Source organism: Loxodonta africana, chromosome 27, assembly GCF_030014295.1.
Source record: "Loxodonta africana isolate mLoxAfr1 chromosome 27, mLoxAfr1.hap2, whole genome shotgun sequence".
Lineage (NCBI taxonomy): Eukaryota > Metazoa > Chordata > Mammalia > Proboscidea > Elephantidae > Loxodonta > Loxodonta africana.
Genome location: NC_087368.1, coordinates 33,030,782 through 33,050,811, shown reverse-complemented (window position 1 = coordinate 33,050,811; position 20,030 = coordinate 33,030,782). Strand labels below are relative to the sequence as shown.

At 45.4% G+C, this 20,030-nt stretch overlaps 1 protein-coding gene across 2 annotated transcripts in view; it reads right to left on the bottom strand.

Annotated features, from left to right (window-relative positions):
* Positions 1-9,722: 9,722 nt before the first annotated feature.
* PDCD6IP (programmed cell death 6 interacting protein) overlaps positions 9,723-20,030 on the bottom strand; it is a 65,538-nt gene continuing 55,230 nt past the window's right edge. The window contains exons 15-18 of one of the 2 annotated variants that reach the window (XM_023554853.2): positions 19,709-19,803; positions 18,606-18,729; positions 17,470-17,675; positions 9,723-16,533 (exon numbers count right to left, since the gene is read on the bottom strand). In XM_023554853.2, coding sequence (XP_023410621.2) covers positions 16,359-16,533; positions 17,470-17,675; positions 18,606-18,729; positions 19,709-19,803 — 600 coding nt within the window. In that variant the 3' untranslated portion in view covers positions 9,723-16,358. The remainder of the gene's footprint in view (positions 16,534-17,469; positions 17,676-18,605; positions 18,730-19,708; positions 19,804-20,030) is intronic. The other variant, XM_003415709.4, reaches the window with a different exon arrangement.

Here is a 20,030-nt window from a genome sequence, read left to right as displayed (position 1 = left end):
GCTAAACCCATCCACTTGTGGTATCTCTATTATAGCACCACTAGATGACTAAGACCACAAGTAACAACAGCTTATAATTTTGAGTGCTTACTATGTGCCAAGGACCTCTCTGAGTGCTTTTCATGCACCCATTCACGTTAACATGTACACAGTAAGTGCCATATAACCCCTATTTTAAAGACGGAGAAACCGCAGCACAGAGAGGCTGAATAACTTGCTGAAAGTTTTGCAGCTAGTAAGTGTCCAACCTGGGATTTAGCCCCAGCCATCCAGCCCGGAGCCCACTCCCTTAACCACTGTGTCACTGTCACCTCCCAATACAAACCTAAGACGCTTCAGTGAACAGCATGTGTGAAGGTCAGCAGTGACGGGGGCGCCAGGGCCATAAAGTGAAGCGGGCCGCTGCAGCCGCTCACACTCTCCGTGCTAATATTTGCCCACCAGCTGTACACCACATGCTCCAGGAACTAAGCCACACCATAAGAACGGCGTGGGGGCAGTGTCTGACCTTCGCCAACCCCCCACAAGACGGAAGGAGAACCAGATCCACAGCCCAAGGCTGACTCCTGTGAGGCGGAGGTCAGACATGCCTCCCCTCTCCGCCATCTTTCCGGACTCCGGCACCAACCTCCCTCCCACAGCAGGCTTTACTTCTCTGCTGGGTTCCATAATTCATTGCAATGGCCACACAGAACTCACAGACCATACTCGCCATATGGAGCTGATTAGGATTCAAGCTCAGAAACACTCAGGACAGGGTTCTTCCATCAGGATAGCCTCCCCCTGGCCCTCAGTCTCCGTCCAAAGGCACTCACCTTTCTATCTCGGTGGGCCAGGAAGCCCACCCTGCTGTCTCCTGCTGCTGGGTCTCTGCTTCCATGGTGGTGGGGGGTTTCTCCCCTATGCTCTGGGATTGGTTCTTTTTAGGCAAACCTGCCCAATCCCCTTGGATTACCCTATCACACAGTCCCGCCCAATCACCTGGGTGGGAGTTACAAGACCATGGCTAGAAAGGCCACACAGCAGTCATCAATCAGTCACTCACGTCAACGCTAGAGTCTCTACCGTAGTTTAACCAGCAAGTGGCAGTGACTCCGTCCACACAGCGTTCTGCTGTCCTACCTCCTTCAGGTCCCGCTGTTCCCAGTGCGACGCTGGCTTGTAAGAGTGGCCGCTGCCCTTTGCAACTAGGCTCCCTAAGACGACCTCTGATGAGTCGGAACCGACTCGACGGCACTGGGTTCTGGGTTAAGACGACCTCTATTCTGTGCCCTTACATTACTCTGACCTGAGTACCGATGTGGCCAAAGGACAGTGGAACTCCTGAAACTGTTCCCATTAAAATCAGCTGCATTACCAAGTGGATGGCCTGGCTGGGGCCTCGGTGTTTTCAATTATAGGATCATGGTCTTTCTCCACCTAAAAAATTCTTATTTCCCTCCCTCCTTCCTACACCAATTACCACACACACACACATCATACATATACACACACCACACACAACATACACACACATGCACACCACACACACCCCGCACACAGCACACACACCACACCTTCCTCTGAAAACAGCTATTATATTCATAAAGATTACAGCCAAGAACCCTTAACTATGCTTCAGCCCTGAGGAAGGGTCTGTTCCCTACCAGGATAACAAACCCAGCACCTTCTCTGCACTGCAAGGCTTTAGATTTTTTTTCTTTTTTTTTTTTTTTAACAACAGCAAACAAGCTTCCTGGCCTCATCTAGCACCTGGGAGACTCACTCTTCAGGGATTCACAATACAAGAATTTTTCATCTTTTGGCAGGGCCTCAGCTACAGCTAGAGTCTCATCACAGGGCCCCAATTACACGGCTAACAGTAAAGAAGAAAACTTGAACCAATTTTAGAACAGGGGTGAAGAGGGAATAAGAAAAATCCCTGCTGGGCTCTTTTAAAACATAAGTAGGGAAACAGTTCTCTCTAGTGGTCTACTTGGGAATTGCAGCTGTGATCTTCTGTGATTAAAACCATTTACCAGTAAGTTCTCCAGTGTCTGAAGGTTAATGAATTTTCTGGGATTGTATTGGCAGTCAGATAAAGCCTATGGATCCCTCCTCAAATTCATAAGGTGCAATACATAGAATGGCAGAGAAAACCAATTATATTTAGATTCATTCATCAAATTACTGAAGAAAGAAACTGCAATGTACTAGTAGGTGTGTTCCTTTAGCACGGTTAAGTAACAAGACCTGTACTGGTTACTTAACCTAATAGCAATAATGCAAAGTAGTGACGAGCATAAATGATATTTTGAAAAATCAGTGGCAACTGTAATATGATATGGATATAGCTGAGATTTCTGTAAGTGACAAAGTCACGGTTTTGCTAATACCACAAAGGTAGGTTTGTTGCCATCCATAATCGAAGGAAATTCTAAATTTCAATTAGGGGTCAGTAAACAAAAAGATCTGCAGCCTTGGGGGCACCATGGTTAAGAGCTCAGGTTTCCAAGGAGCAGCTGGTGGATTTGAACTGCTGACCTTTTGGTTAGCAGCCAAACTCTTAACCACTGTGCCACCAGGGCTCCAAGTAAAGGGCCAATCAATAAACTCACAAAAATCCCCACAAGTGAGGAAGAAGTTTGCCTATCCTGGTAATAATCAAAGGTCCTGGATGGCGCAAATGGTTTGTGCTGGACTATTGGTGGTTCAAACCCACCCAACAGCTCTGCAGAAGAAAAGACCTGGTAACCCGCTTCCATAAAGATGGTTGTTGTGTGCCGTGAAGTTGATCCCGACTCATAGTGACCCTATAGGGCAAAGTAGAAATGCTCCATAGAGTTTTCAAACCAAAACCAAACCCACTGCCATCAAGTCGATTCTGTCTCATAGTGACCCTGGAGGACAGGGTAGAACTGCTCAATAGGGTTTCCAAGGCTGTATATTGTTATAGAAGCAGACTGCCTGCCATATCTTTCTCTCACAGAGCAGCTGGTGAGTTCGAACCGCCAACCTTTTGGTTAGGAGCTGAACAATTTAACCACTCCACCATAGAGTTTAATGGCCGTAAATCTTTTCAGAAACAGACTGCCACATCTTTCTCCTGTGGAGCAGCTGGTGGGTTCGAACCACCAACCTTTCAGTTAACAGCCAGGTGCTTAACCACTGCGCCACCAAGGCTCTTTCCTATAAAGATTACAGCCAAGAAAACGCTATGGAGCAGCTCCGCTCTGCAACACATGGGGTCTCCATGAGTCAGAACCAACGTGACGGCAACGGGTAGTAATAATTAAAACAGTCAACAGTGTTTGAGTACTTCAAAGGGACTGGTCTCTGGCCACATGCTCTTTCAGACAGTCTGTCATTCTGCGGGAGGTTCACTCATGAGGAACCGAGGCTTCAGGGAAGGTGTCTTCCCCAGAACCACATAGCTGGCTGGTGGTGAGGCCAGGATCTGAGCCCAGGCTGGTCCAGTTCTAACACCAAGTCTCTAACCACTACATAGCACTAACTCAGTGGGGAGCAGCCTCACCCCAGAAGAACCCCAGTGCTGCCCACTGCTTGTGGTGACAAGGTCACGTGGAAGTCAACCACAAGCATGGGTACAAGCAAATCTGTCCTATAGATGCCCCGGGGAGTGGGACTGAAGGGGTCAGCTGAGGGTCCCACACAATGGGCAATGCCCACACAGAAGAGCAATCAAAGACCTCTGGCTGGACTGCCCAGCCCGCTTTCCACAAGCCTCTAATCTACGAAGAATTCTGCAGCAATTCCAACTATGTCCCTTCTCCCTGCTGGACTACTAAACCTCATCTGACCACAGCCACCTGGGACTTTCTGCTGCCAACAAGATGGGTTCCTCCCTCCCTGCCTGACCTCTCTCGCCTCAGGAAAGCCCCACACGTTGTCCCTTGTCTGAAACACTCCACTGTCCAAACACTGCCACCTCTTCACTCAACACCCCCACGTGCGCACACAAGCACACACCCACACATGCACACGTGCACGTGCACACACATGCGCACACCCACACATGCACACACACACCCCCACGTGCACAAAGCACACATGCACACACATGCACACACGGAAGTGGCGGGCAAGCTCCCTTGCCCAAGTCTACTCTCTATAGGAAGGAGCACCATTTGGCATCTCACTGGCTTCACCCTTTAGGCTCACCCTGGATTCCTGGCTCCAACTCCTCCTCAGCCATGACCGCCAACTGTGGGTTCTCCTACAGTTGCAAGCCCTGTGAAATGCCCCTTTTCTCCCCCACAGGCTCAGAGGAGCCTCCTCAGGGCCACCTCCCTCTGAAGCAGGTGTACCTGGCTCACCTGGCTCTCCCTGCTCTGCAGGCCTCTCCCCAGGGCCTCCCAGGACACCCCACCAAGGACAGACTGAGGGTGGCCCGTTAGCCTGGATGCACCAAGTCCCCTCATTCTTGGGATCCAGGTTCCCAGCCCATTTCCTAGGAGTTTGAGAGAGCGAGTCCTTCAGGGCATTTGGGCTCTGAACCACATCCCATGTGTTAGGCTGAGCGCTGGACCCTCCGAAATCAGACTTTGTCTCTTCACTTCCCTTCACATACTTCACCAGCCTTCACCAGATTCAGCAGTTGTGAGAAAATGCGAGGGCAAGAGTCTGTCAGATAGAGCTCAGGGTGGGGCGCGCTACTGAGGACGTCGACGCCTGTTCTGAATGCCCAGAAGTGAAACCCAGAACTCCCTGAGAAAACCCCTCTGGGCCCTGTCTCCTCACAAGCAAGAGCAGGCATCTTGCGGCAGCCCTCCCTGTGCCCGCAAGCCTGCCACAGAGCTCTGGGAAAGGAGCCGCTGAAGCTTCCTTTGCTCTGAGAGGCCTGGAGGCCTGAGGGCCTCACCCCTGGATTTCACTCAGCTCTTCCTCAGATCTGCTGCATCTCAGGAAGGGGCCCCAGCAAGCCTCAAAGGCTCTTCTGGGGCCAGCAGGGAGCCTCATCCCTGCAAAGCACCACTGTGTCCAGTGGGTTCATTTCCACCACAAACAAAACAGCTGTCCCAACAACTGGCACAGGCCTAGGCCGCACCTGAGCTGACCAGACTGGGACCATTTGGGAAGTATTTCTGAGTGCCAGGCACATCCTTCCATGAGTAGATTGTTTTAAGAAATTTGGAGTCCTGCACAGGGGCCTTGAAAACCACCTTCCAGGCACAGGACACTTTCTCCTGAGACTGTGATGCAGGCTTCTCCTCAGCTCTGTCGAAGAAGACGGCTACTTTACCTCTTTTCTGTTCTGCCGACTCGTAGGTGGGAGCCTTGGGACCCCTCTTTCAAACTCAGTCTCTGAGAGCCACGTTACCGCTGCTCATCAATTCCCCAACGTGAGTCACAGCCAATCCCACAAAATGACTGCAGCATTGTTGCCAGACCATGGAGGTAGGGGTGCACTACGTAAACACTGTCATCCCAGAGACATCCCCAAATACAGCGGGTGGCTGTGAAGAAGTCCACCAACCCAGGTTCACAGGAAGCAGCTGTTTCCTTATTTTCTTGAATTAATTTGTTACTGACCTTGAAGCCCCTCCCGCAGCGTGATGAGAAATTCTCTCAGTTAATTACTGGCTCAGCACACAAACCCCCAAGGTGGCGTGGTCCTGGGTCATCCGTCTATGCTGCCAGCCTCATGGTGCCCTCAGACACAGCAGCTCACTGGCTTTCCTGCCTCGGTGAAGCACAGGACCCTCTAGGAACGCTGAGACACCCCTCCCACACCCAAAAGCCATCCACTGTGAGTTTTTGACACTTCCTTCAACTCCTGGCTCCAAAGACTTCTGGTCCCCCCCTCCTCTGGGAACAAGCCCTGGGACAAGAACCTGCGACACACCGTTTAAGACAGGGAGGAAGAATTTCACCACAACAAAATAAAAATAATATGTTTTAAAAAAGACAGGGAGAAAGACACCCACAAATTCACATCTTAACTCAGTATTCACCTTCAAACCTATCTATTGTTATTCCTAGCTCATTTCCTCTCTGTCCTTCCTTGAGGGCACAGTTGTATCCCCAACACTTAGAATAGTAAGCACTGTCTCAACATACAATTTTTAAGATTGGGAAGAAAAAAATGGGTGGATGGATGGATGGATGGATGGATGGATGGATGGATGGATGGATGGATGGATGATGGAGGGAGGGAGGGAGGACAGACGGATGGACAGAGGATGGATGGATGGACAGAGGATGGATGGATGGATGGATGGATGGATGGATGGATGGATGGATGGATGGATGGATGGATATATGATGGATGGATGGATGGAGGGAGGGAGGGAGGGAAGGAGGACAGATGGACAGAGGATGGACGGATGGATGGATGGACGGATGGATGGATATATGATGGATGGATGGACAGACGGATGGATGGATGGGAAGAATGGGAACAAGTGCCCTAAGAAACAAATTCCCCAAGAAGAAGGTGCTTTAGAAACACTCTAACTTTAAATTTCAGTAAATCCCAGCTCCCTCAGACACCAGCCTGAGGTACTCAGCATCTCTGTGCCCTGCCTCATCTCCTATAAAATGGGGATTGAAATTACCACCCACCTCACAAGTGGCTGGTTGGCTAAATCAAGTGAACGGACGCAAAATGCACAGAAGAAGACCTGGAGCAAGATGAGTGCTCGGTAAACGACAGCTAATTGTAGCAGCAGCAGCAGCCAAGAGGAAGCTGCGTGTCTACAGTAGGTCCAATCGGAGGCTATCAGGTGAAGGGGAACAGAGCTCCCCCTGCACCCCAGCTACTCAACAGCCACGTGACCCTGGATAAGAAACTGCCCAGCTGCTCTGCAACTAAGTCAACCCCTCGTTTAGAATGAGGAAGAATAAAAAAAAACAGCAGTTCCGTGAGGTTCCTAGGAAACTTCAGTGAACGATCATTAAAGACTCAGCACAGGACCTGGGCCTAGTAAGTGTGTAGCTGATGCTGAGCAAGAGATTATTAGATCAAATAGGGCTGCCATTATGACATCAGTGAAATAGAACAGCCGTTGACTACAGGGGGAAACGGGGTCGGTAAAGATTGCATCAGAAGTGAAATATATGCACAGCATGATGAAACGACACGTTACATATATATATACACCAAAAACCCAACCCATTGCTGTCGAGTCGATTCCAACTCATAGCAACCCTATAGGACAGAGTAGAACTGCCCCATAGGGTTTCCGAGGAGCTCCTGGTGGGTTCGAACTGCCAACCTTTTGGTTAGCAGCCAAGCTCTTAACCACTGGGCCACCAGGGCTATATATATATATATATATACATACATACACACAACAATACATTTTTAAAAATTTAAGTAAAATATGACTGCCACATTTAAAAGTGCTCTGGAGACAGTGTGACAAACTGAATATCGCAGAAAAAGGAACTCTGAATTACAAGACCAGATCAAGAAACTCCCAGATTTAAGGGTTGAAGATCAAAATAATGGATAAGGAAATAATGGCTAACATTACTGAGCTCTTGTTATGTGCTAGGTACAAAGGAAGTACACGGAGCAGTCCAGCATCTATGATGACAGGAATTCCTGAAGGCTATCAAAACACCCATGGAGAGAATAAATTGAGCTTAAGAAAGATTTGAGTGTTTTCTTCCAGAGGCTCATGCCTTTTCAGGTAATTTTACTAAACACAGGCCTTTGCCTGGAGAAAAATCTGGATTTTAGTAGTAAAAAATGTACAAGATTACCTGTAAAAGCCCTGGACACCCTGCTCAGAACTGAAGCCGTTCCTTAAATCCACCTCTACGGCTGATGATTGGGCCTATAAAACAAACAATAACACCTGTGAGGAACATGCTACTTAGTTCAATCAAGTGTGGGCAACACCTGCCCAGAAGCAAAGACCGGAAGGCAGGAAGGGACAGGAAAACTGGAGGAATGGACACAGGGAACCCAGCCTGGAAAGGGAAAGGGAGACAGTGCTGACACAATGCAGGGATTGCAACCAATGTCACAAAACAATTTGGGTACAAATTTTTTAATGAGGAAACCAATTTGCACTGTAAACTCTCACCTAAACACAATTAAAAAAAAAAAAAAGAAATATCTGTTTAGCAGCAGACATTTGTTGCACACCACTATGGTCTAAGTTTTAAAATGTCTCCCTTTGTGCAGAGTTCCCTCAGAGCTCCCAACTTCAAACTTACATACTATTTCCCGTCTGAAAACACCATAAAATAACAAAAGAAACTGACATGGGAAGGGAATGATGTGAAGAGCCCCTTTGAGAAAACAAAATATGAAATAAGAGAGTGACTCTTCCTTTAGGAAGCAAATGCTCTTTCATTAAAAGGAAATGAAGGCAACAGCTGAACCCAGACGACCTTTGTGGGGCCACCACTATTCCACGTATCCCTGCCTTTCTGTTGATGAGAGAAGCTCACGGATGTAGTATCTTCCATTCATTCAGAATAACCCAGGAAGCTAAACCAGGAAATTATTTGCTAATCAGCCACACCAAGTCATAAGGAATCCATTTCCTACCATTGTTGTAGTGGAGCCCTGGTGGTGCGGTGGTTAAGAGCTCGGCTACTGTAATAACTTACGACAAACTCAGTGGCTTCAAATAACACAAATTTATTATCTTACAGTTCTGGAGGTCAGAAATCTGGAATGATTCTCCCTGTGCGAAGTCAAGGTGTCAACAGTACTATTTCCCTTCTGGAGTCTAAGGAGAACGTCCCCTTACCTTTTCCAGTCTCAACTGCTGCTCGCTTTCCTTGGCTCATGAGCACAGAAACCATTTTGCCACCCAGGGACTCCCAATTCAGGATAATTTCCCCTTTTCTTTTTTTTTAGAGGCTTTGTTGCCTTTTTTATTAAAGGTTTCTCACAGGTTTGCTTTTTCTCCATATCTGCTCTGCGGCCTCCTTGGCTTTCTTTGCTGGGATCCAGGCCTTGGCACAGACCAGGCAGGACTGGCAAATGCCTTGAAGTCCTCCTCCTCCTGTGTGATGAGCCAGGCTTTCTCCCTGTGGGCGTTCTGTATGGGCGTCACAGATCCCGTCAGCGGAGCGGCCAGTTTGAGCTCCCAGCCCTGCCACTCCCTTCTTGGGGGTGCAGGGCTTGGAGGGGTGGGAGGAGATGAGCTGAGCAGGTGCCTCCAGCGCTGCTCAGGGCCTGCAGGCACTCAGGAAATTCATCTGCCTCCTCGGATCCAGAGATCCCCATGGTCCAGGCCACCTTCTTGTGGTCGCAGGCCACATTCAGCTGTTCCAAACTCAAGCCCCTGCCCGCTGTCCTTGGCTGAGGTGCCCACTGCAGGGTCCCATACTATGTATATAGGTCTGGGCTGCAGGGGCCCTGTGTGGCCTCCTCCTGGAAGCCCCCTCCTGGAAGTGGGGCCCACCACCCTCCAGGGCAGGAGAAAGCAGAGGAAAATCTCAGCTCCCTGTTTTAAGGCCACCTAATTTTTTTAATCAGCAACGCTAAGTAGACCTAGTGGTTAAAACCATCAACTGCTAACCGAAAAGTTGGCAGTTCAAAACCACCTCAGGAGAAAGGTGTGTGGCAGTCTGCTTCCATACAGATTTACAGCCTTGGAAACCCTACAGGGTCTCTATGAGTGGGAATAGACTCCACGGCAGTGGGTTTGTTTTTTTTTTTTTAATTAGCAACCTAAATTTTATCTGCACCCTTAATTCCTCTCTGCCTTGTAACCTAATATATCCACAGGTCCAGGGGATCAGGATGAAACATCCTTGAGCCATTATTCTAATGCTGCCTACCGCACTTCCAAAGGAAATTAACGTTACGCTCTGGTCCCTCTTTAAACACAGCTATTTTCTATGATTCAATATTAAAGGTTTTCTTGATGAAAACGTGGGTCTAAAATATAAATCTGTGTAAATGATTATGACACGTGCTCTGGATAATTACGAAAAACCACAAAGTACAGTCGGATTAGAGATTAGTGGTGACTCACACCTGTCATTACGGTTAATGTCAGGGGTAGCTGAACTTAAAACTACCTCTCACAGGTTTCCAGCTAAGAATGCAGGCTTTGCTCTCCATGGGAGCCCTGGTGGCGCGGTGGTTAAGAGCTCAGCTGCTAATCAAATGGTCGGCAGTTCGAATCTACCAGCCACTCTTTGGAAACCTCACGGGGCAGTTCTGCTCTGTCCTATAAGGTCGTCAAGAGTCACAGTCGACTTGACGGCCACGTGTGTGTGTATGCCCTCCATGAAAGAATCCAAGGCAGATTTTGGTTTTAGATCCAACTGTCACAATTCACAGTGCCCCTTCCCATAGAAGGTCACACCCTCCGCTTCTGGGAGTTTATAAACCTAAACACAACCGGAGCTCTGGGCGCTGGGAGCAGAAAGTCTCTGAGGGTGCAAACTGGGTCACTGAGAGGTGGGTATAGGAAGGACACTTGCTTTTTAACACACACCTTTTTATAGCTTTTGAATTTTGTACCACATGCAAGTATTATCTATTCAAAGAGTGAACTAATTTTAAGAATATATCATACAGTCCAGTCTACTGTCGTAGGCTGGTGGAGGCTGAAGGGGCCATTCTTCTTCATCCCTTTTCTTCCAGGTTCCAGTGGACAAAGGGGGCATTGGTCTGCTGGGGGACCTCATCAGGAATCACGGCTGCTCACTGGCAACAGAGAAGCCCACGCATCTGGGGGAGCTGAGGAAGGCAGATATTAAGAAAGGCAAGACCAAACCTCCTGAATGTTCAAAGGCCACCCTGAGAAGGGGACAGAGAGGGCCCAGCTATTCCTGGGTTATAAGCGACTATGTTGTCACAGTGGCTGCAACAATGGGCTCATGCATAACAATGACTGTGAGCATGTGCCAGGCGGGGCAGTATTTTGTTCTGTTATACAGGGGGCTGAATGCAAAGGTCAAGGGTTCAAATCGAGATGCATAAAGTAAAAATAATGCCATTTTAAAACACTAAAGATTTGGCAGAGGAAAGGAGGGAAGACAATAGTCGACTAATGCCCTCAAAAATGGTTCCAAATCACTAGAAAACATAACCCAAGAAATGAAAGACAGGAAAAGGAAATAGAAAACACAAAATGTTTATATCAGACAAAATGGCAAAATAGCATATAAATTATGATTTTAACAAAATTACCAACTGGTTATATTTCCCTATTCCAAACCAGAAAAAAACAAACCCACTACCAACTCATAGGGACCCCATAGGACAGAGCAGAACTGCCCCAAAGGGTTTCCAAGGAGCAGCTGGTGGATTCAAACTGCCGACATTTTGGTTAACCACCTGAGCTCTTAACCACTATGCTACCAGGGCTCCATACTTCCCTATTAGACTGCCATAAAAAACATTTTTAATTAAGAAAAAAAAAGGATTGGGGCAGATTGGATCAAGTAACTAAACCTCAATCTCTAAAACCAAGGTTTTAGACTCAACGGCAACGAGGAAAACCAAGGTACACGTAATAAAGTAAACAAAAAGCAAGAGTGGTGACATTAACAAAATATAACCCAAGGTGCAAAAAGAATAAAGGTCACTTCTTGTTCATGATAGACACAAATAACATGAATTTGAGTCAAACGGCTTCGAAGTATGCAAAGCCTGAAACAGTTAAAAATAACAGAACTTCAGAAATCATGGTAATAGGACCCTTCACCTTCTCCCTTTCTCACTTGGCTCAGTTGCAAGGCACTTGGGCAACTTAGGAAAAAGGCAGGCTATTGGGGTCCCAGAACTCAGGGAAACGAGGGTCCCCAGCCAGCAGGCATGCCAACAGGCATCAAAGGCCGACCACGTGCCTACACGCCCCATAGCAGGCAGACATGCTGGTCGGCGGTGGCCTGCTCTCTTGAGCGCAGGCCTGGTTGAGTTCTTAAACCCCCAGGGCTGCTGACATCTGCTCAAAGGCAGCTCCCAAGCAGTGCAAGTAAGCACAGCTTCTCAGACCCCTTCCATTCAGGCTTCAGCAGAACCCAAATTCCAGGAGCTGTCCCTTAGGTCCCACTGGTCTCTCAGCCCATTCCTCTGGGTTCCTGCACCCCTCAGTGTCAGCTCCACGCTCTCTTTGCCAGGTGGCAAAACACCAAACCCATTGCCACTGAGTTGATTCCGACTCGTAGTGACCCTATAGGACAGTAGAACTGCCCCATGGGCTTTCCAAGGAGCAGCTGGTGGACTTAAACTACAGGCCTTAAGATACCAGACATGCGAAGACAAAGTCAAGGTGTAACTATGCCCAAGTGTTGTATGTTTTCAATATATGGAATGGGGCATCAGGCTACTGGCTCATTTGCTGGATAGCACCTGTTCAACAAATCTGACAAACACAGAAAATCAACACGTCTTCCAGTAAAACTTGAGTATCCTGTGCTATATAATAAAGCAGTTGCTTCTGACCTCAAAACATGGGAGATCTAGGAAGAAGGTAAAAATACGTAAATGTTTTAAAAAATGAACACATTCTACCATCCCCCTTTCCCTGATCAACTAAGATGATAATCTTGCTGACCGTTTTCAAAAATTAACCCAGAAAAATGGTACCTGAGGAGAGATTATTCCTCTGAAAGGACCGGGGCAAATCTTAACAAAAACCACAGCCGATGCACAGAATTAGATCACAGGCTGGCAGCTACAAGGAAACATTTAAACCACCCGGCCGCTTTCACGGTTGCGTACAAGGTGGGCATTTTATTTCCCGCCACACCATTTGTCAAAGGAAGTCTGGAAATTCACAAAGCTAAAGGAGAAAACACTTCAAATAAGAATTCATACTCCAAATAAGTAAGAATCTTTCAACTTTTATTTCTAGGATACATTCATCTGGAACCTTTTTGTTTCTTTACAATCTTCCCCCTAAGAGAAATGAATACAGTAAAAATATAATCCAACTACCAGCAATGCTTTGTAACCAGAAAAGAATCAAAAATCTCTGGTGTGATAATATAGGATTTTTTTAAAAATATAAACTTCATACTGGAAATAAAGCCTGAATATTCTCTTCTCTTTAAAAATATAATTTTTCCTTCTTTACTCTTCCACGTAAATCTTATAATCGACCATTTAGTTCTAAAGTCTACTTTTAAACCAGCAATTATAACACAACATTGCTTTTTTTCTACTTTGTACCCTATTCTGTACTACGAATCAACTAATAATTGTGGAAGTCTTAAAAATGAGATGCCACTAGATTATAGAGCAAGATTCAAGATATACTGACCATAACAAAAAAATTATTTCCCCGTTAGCAAACTAAAATCTACTTACAGATTGTGTTCTACTTCAGCTGTGAAATTAGAAATGTGTAGAAAGCACTCTGTGAACTGTAAAGCTCTAATGGAAAGTGTTTTTAAAATCTGTTTTGGCTGGAAAGGCCAACTGGGATGAGGTGTCAGGGACACAAGGCTGTGAAACCTCACCCTTTTTTTTCTGTTAACTACTTAGATTTGTGAGGGGAAACAATAATTGCAAAGAAGCTGGGTGTCTGGGTGTGGAGTATTTCAACAAGGTTGACTGGTTTGCAGCAATGTACTACTTTTCTTAACTGAGAATTAAAAAAATAAGGGGCAAAGGACTAGCTCTCTTTAGACCAATACTTGACAAGAGACTGAGAGGTCAGGCCATGTCTCCAACTAGGAGTAAGAGAAGTTGGATGGCTTTTTCCCCACTTCCAACTAGGTCCTCTATGCAATGTTTCATTACTTTAAGTATAATCTATCTTAAAATGGTACTCCAAAACCCAACGTAAATGGCCTGGAGATGGTTTCCTTTCCTTAGGAAGATAATCAAAGAGCCTAACTATAACCATGTACACGACACGCCTGAACCACAGTGACACCTTCCACCTACCTCCAACTGCGCAGCACTACGCACAACAACTTTAGGGTATTTGTGATACATGGAAAGCTAAGTAAAGAATAAAGAAGTTCAGTAACAATCTCAGCGAGGGCTTTCTTCTCCTTTACAAAAAAAAAAAAACGCTGCCATCATTTCCGACTCATAGCAACCCTATAAGACAGAGTAGAACTTCCCCATAGGGTTTCAAAGGCTGTAATCTTTATAGAAGCAGATTGCCACATCTTTCCCCTGTGGAGTGGCTGGGGGGTTCGAACAGCCGACCTGACAGTTAGCAGCCGTGTTACCACGGCTCCTTAACAAGAATGTGAAATAGCCATGAGGAAAGCCTCCTCTCGTGAGCGATGGTAATTACTGAAACCAGATATGCCTTTGGAGACAGACCCAGCAGTGAGGGGCTGCAGAAACTTGGTCACGTGCACCTAGACATGGGTGACCAAAAGGAAGTATCTTCAGCTACTTAGGGGTGAGTGAACACAGTGGAGAGAACGGCTCTGGGCTGCTGCGTAAAAAAGACTTTGCTAACAGAGGTGCAGAGTCAGGTGTGCTGAAAGAGGCTGTCACAGGCAGCTGCGGGGCCTCCTTCCCTAGAGCTTGAGCGATGTCCCTGTGGCTCTCCAGGAGCAGGCCTGGCTAAGCACAAGGAGCAGGCTACCTGGCCCCGGAACTTCTCTTCTTGGCCCTTGGATGCACTTACCCTTTTCTTTAGTGCCCTCTTCCCCCAAGAGAATATTCAGGCCAGTTTTGTTGTTTCTGCATGAGTAAGAATTATAAACTAGCAATCTGGGATATCCCAAACTCTCACTGAGTGTCCTGTGTTAGTATATGGTATCGTGAGTAATAAGAATGCGGAACTTAAACGCCATTTATACAACAAACGCGCCCATGTCACACTGTGATGGATCCATATTATTAAAACTTAGCAATATGTAAAAAAAACTACTTCTGCCAAGACTTAACTGTTGGACTTTAAATCAATTTCAATATTCCACGTAATCAAAGGTCATTTATATTGAAGTAACAGGCCTCCAAGTTTTCTACATACAATAAGATTTTTTTAAGTAATACACGTATTTTTAAACCAATCCATGCCCTCTTACAATCATACCTTCAGGCTAACACTGAAAATAAACCTGAACTGTCAAAGAGAACAACAGTGGATCAAGTACCAGTATCATTTAGACAAAACAATAATGAAAGAATGGGCCGGCATTAAAACTCAAGAGATCAACAGATTCATTGACCATCTGCTCAAATGCCTACTGTGTTCACAAACGAAGCTCCCGCAGGAGAGCTCCCACTGAGATGCTAGGCAACCCGCTCCTTTCTACATTCGGTGACGCAAGTCTTCACTACTTTACTGAGGTCTATACAGTGATCAGGAACCCTAACAGCAGCGATTACTGTTAAGCCCACAGCTTACTCCAGAGTCGGCATGTGTTCCCAAGCAATTGTTTTGTGTATTCCCTGGATTATAACACAGTCCATTCTCTTAGTGGCATAAAAACGGAAGGTCTTAGAGCCATTCATTCACATTGTGCATTAAACGTTGGTTAAGTTCAGACAGTTAGGTGGCAGAAAGGCAGAGTACAGCTCAACTTTCTTCAGACAATTCCATTACATTAGACAGTATTGTCAGTGACACGTATTTATGTTAACCAGGTTATGAGAGAAAAAAAAAAAAGATTACCAGAATTTGTTATCAATTTCTTGGAGAAGTTAACAGTAAAACTTAAATATACATATTTGTAGCTTTATTTGAAGAATCTTTGGTAGCAGTTGTGTGTTTCTTCCACATTATAGGACTTTTTAAAAGAAATGTCAAAATTAATTCACTAATCAGCATGTGAAAGATAAATTACGGTTCTATTCTTCTAGTTTTCCTTGAGCCTGACTTCCAGCTTGCACTACTCAGGCACTGGAAGACGGCATCCCTTTAACTTTTGCACATACAGAATCAGAGGCTACTACCAGAAAGACATTAGCCAGGAATGAGAATAACGACAAAGCATAACAATGACAACTGTTCTTAAGTAATTTATTTTTAAATTATAGGATTTACAATGTCTTGATTACTCAAAATAGTATCAGGGAAATCAAACCAAATCAATAAACCAAAAGAGAAAGAAAACTTAAGTTTTCCTGAATATCAGTACTTAAAAAGTCATTCTAAGTATCTGATGTCCCAGCCACACCTCAGGTATGAAGTATAATAATAGCTTCAAGCGTTTCACTTGCGGGTTTAATTTCTTATTTTCAACTTTTTTACGAACGGTAGTGTAATTTATTTCAAATCCTATTATACCTAGTGTTCATGCCGCCAACAGCAGGAAGTCTCGTGTGTGCAATCAAAAGTGGAGCTGGGGCACGCGGGACGTTTAGCCTTCCACCGCCGACGCCGAGGGCTTACACGCTGCATTCGGCACAGCAGGAGTGCATTAGATCAACCGGAGCGCGGAGTTTAGTATACTTATTGCAGGTTTGGTATTTCTCTCCCTTTGAACTGAACCAGCGGAGCCTCTGGACAGACACATTACTGCTGTGGAAAGTAAGACTGCTGCGGGGGCTGAGGGAAGGGGTAGGAAGGCTGCTGGGGTCCCGGGTACGGCGCCTGTCCAGGGCTCTGGTGATACAGCGGCGGGTACGGCATATTGTACTGGCCGTAGGCGTAAGGGTTGTAACCCATGGGCATGGGCATTTGGCAATACCTGATGGGAGAAGAGAACAAAAAAATGGCATCATAAATCAAACGCTAGGAAAGGATGCAAGCTTATTCTAAAACCAGTATTTTTAAAGAAAGCCATTTTTCTCCATTCTGCAGTCTATGAGAGAACAGTGGAGAGAGAAAAAAGAGGTTTCACCTGTTAAAGAAAAGCAACCCTATGCTGTTATTCACTGAAATAAACGCATATCGAGCGAGCATTTAATACGGTCCAGAAAAGAGTATTGTTGAAGGAAATAAGACTAAACATTCAACTATTAACTGCAAACATATATTTATCTTTCTATTTGCAGGAAATAAAGACGGAAACCTTTCACTTTAAAGTAGCAAAACAAATAATCTGAATCTATTCCCTGGTCCACAAGATTCAACGTTCACTGCAATGTACACACATTTACTGTTCACAGAATTCTAGCGTCTAGAAGACACAATGTTTGGGTACATCTTAGAAGGGAGTGAAACGTCCAGCTGCTGAAGAACAGAAAGTCACAGCAGAGAAAGCTGACTGTGAAAAAGCGTCTTTTCACGCTGAGCTAAATTAAACACTATCAGAATGCCGAGACTTCAAGGTACAGCTACAAACAGGATTTCATCAGTCTCGCTGCACTATGTTCAGAGAAGCTATCTACTTAACACCTATTAAAGATGACCAAGGAAAGACTTACTGAATTCTTTATATGAATAAACATATATGCCAAAATAAAAAAAACTAATAAATGAAACAAAAAGGCCTTGGAAATGGCTATTCAAGTACTTAAATAAGTGACAATAACATTTTTATCTCTGGATAAGCAGACAATGTAACTCATTCACATTCATGACCCCTCTGTTTAAGGAAGGGACGATCCCGTTTTAAAAGGCTAACCAGAGCTAGAAACAACATTCGCCAAACTGCTGCACCACACGATGTTTCCAGCCTTACCCAGGATATCCCGGATAGGTTGGATAGGGGGGTCCCTGGGCCTGGGGAGGGGGAGCTGAACCAGGGCTCTGTGACGGAGCTGATGCAGTGGTCCCGGTAGCCACTGGAGCCGGGGCTGGTGCCGGAGCCGGAGCAGTAGCCGAAGGAGCTCGATTTGCCGGAAGCACAGGAGGTGGAGGCCGGGCCGGGGGCTGAGGCTTAGCAGGCTGTAAGGAAAAGTCAGCATTTACCACAAAATGTTTTTTATTTCCTCAAAGTGCTATTAGTTAAAATAAATGAGGACTCATGGGGAATTCCAGAATCCAACCAAATATATTTCTAATTCCATTCTTAAATGTTGGCTTACTCTAGAACTTGATCATAGTTGAGAAGCAATCCTCCAGTGTGCGAATGGTCCGCAGTCACCACTCTCTTCCTGATACCTAACATTTAATCATTTACGGCTCCCACCAACAATTGAGCACTCCCCCTCACCCAACTTTTTATATGAAAAACATCAAACTTAAAGAATAGTATAACAAACAACCACATATCCACCAGTTAAATTCAGTCACTGTTAACATCCTGCGTATTGGCTTTAGCTACAGTTATACCCACATATTTATCTGTTTATGCATTTGCAGAACCACCTGAAAATAAGTTGCAGACTTCATAACACTAGCCCTAAAGACTCCAGAACACAAGTCCTAAGAATGAGGACAGACTCAGACATCATCACAATGCCATTTCGGCCCTAAGAAAATTAACAATGATTCCCAGTATCACCAGGTACCCAGCCCACATTCAAGCTGCCCTATTTACCACTATAAAGACCCAGCCAGGTGTCTCACAGGACTATCCGACTGCTTCCCAGGGGCACTGTTTAACTTGTCTTATCACTGTATCTGCTGTAAACACAAAGTTTTAAAGGCTTGATTCTATTCCGTTTAAACGTTTTGCTGACAAGAATTCATGAGTGACACTGTGTGGTTCCTCACATGGTAAAACCCCAGGAGGCACTTAGTGATGAGAAGGGTGGTCTCCCGATGAAGGTGGTGATCACCGACTCTCTCTGCTGTAGCAATGTTTTAGTCTTACAGAAAGCGAACTGTCACGAACGCAAAACCTCCGTTTTAAAAATCAATCTGCTTACTAACCGGCATGGTTCTTGGCGCTGGCGTTGGAGGGGTTGGCGCGTGCCCCCCTGCTGGAGAGGACTGATAGGCAGGGGTAGGGATTGAAGGAGCACTAGGTTCTCTGGCAATGCTCTGCTGCAAGTCCCTTGTTAAAGACAAAAATGTTAGAGATGAACACAATGGAAATACCAAAGCATATATAATACCTCACGGTGCCCTGGTGGTGCACTGGTTAAGCACTTGGCTGCTAACTAAAAGTTTGGCAGTTCAAATCCACCAGTAGCTCTATGGGAGAAAAGACCTGGCAATCTGCACTCATAAAGATCACAGCCTAGAAACCTTACGAGGCAGTTTTACTCTGTCCTATGGGTCGCTAGAAGTCACAACTGACTTGATGGCAATGGGTCTGGTTTTATGTTAATACCAGGTCTTTTTTTTTTTTCCCTTCTTTTTCACATGTAAAAGAAAAAAAATGTATCCAAGACAACACTAATCAAGTAAGATCACTAACCTTTCACACCATTATGAAAATTTCTAGAGGAAAAGTTTCTGAAGATATTCAAAGAAACGTGGCACTGAGATATTTTATGTTAATCTTTTGGTGACCCAACTATTTTCTGCTCTGTATTTTTTGTTGCTACCACGTGTTTTCACTAATAGAAGCATGCTGAATCACTGAGTGTGCCTGAATTTTTGGTAGATAGTATGTTTTTTTTTCTTGCCCCCTCCCACAAGTCTACTAAGTGTTCGGTGGTACGTATGAAGTCTCATGAATTACATCCCAGAGTCCCCACTGGGGTCTATTGGTACATATGTGTAGCATTATTTTCAAAATTTGTTTTTCCCTTCCTGGCAACAGCTCTCACTGTCAGTGGTACATGAGCTTCCCAATAAGCCCCAGAGGCTGGAAAATTCATGGTTGCTATGTGTATCGCCAGACACAAAAGCTTTAAAAGACTGTTGTTGTTGTGTGCTGTCAAGTGTGGCTGTTTGCTTAAAAAACACCCGGAGAAATGGAAGGACACTGCTGTCTCACGCTGCCACGTTCACCGCAAAAGTTTCCATGTATGATTTTCTAAAAGAATAACAACTTAAGCACAATCTGATACACGAAACACACTCACTTTAAGAGTTCGTCTCTTTCTGTCTTCCGTGCAAACACTATATCACTGCATTTGTTCTGGAACCTGACCAGGATTTCAGTCAGCTCATTGTAAAACTAGAAGCGAAGAACAAAGATAAGTAATACACCATAACAATTTTTAATCTAGGGAGGAACACCATCTAAAGATAACTTATCAACAGTGGTTTAAAACTGAAGAACTAGCCGGCAAAATTCTCACGAAAGGAGAGACTGAAAGGGCTGACTCAAGAGGGGGAGAGCAAGTGGGAGTACGGAGTAAGATGTATGTAAACTTATATGTGACAGACTGATGGGATTTGTAA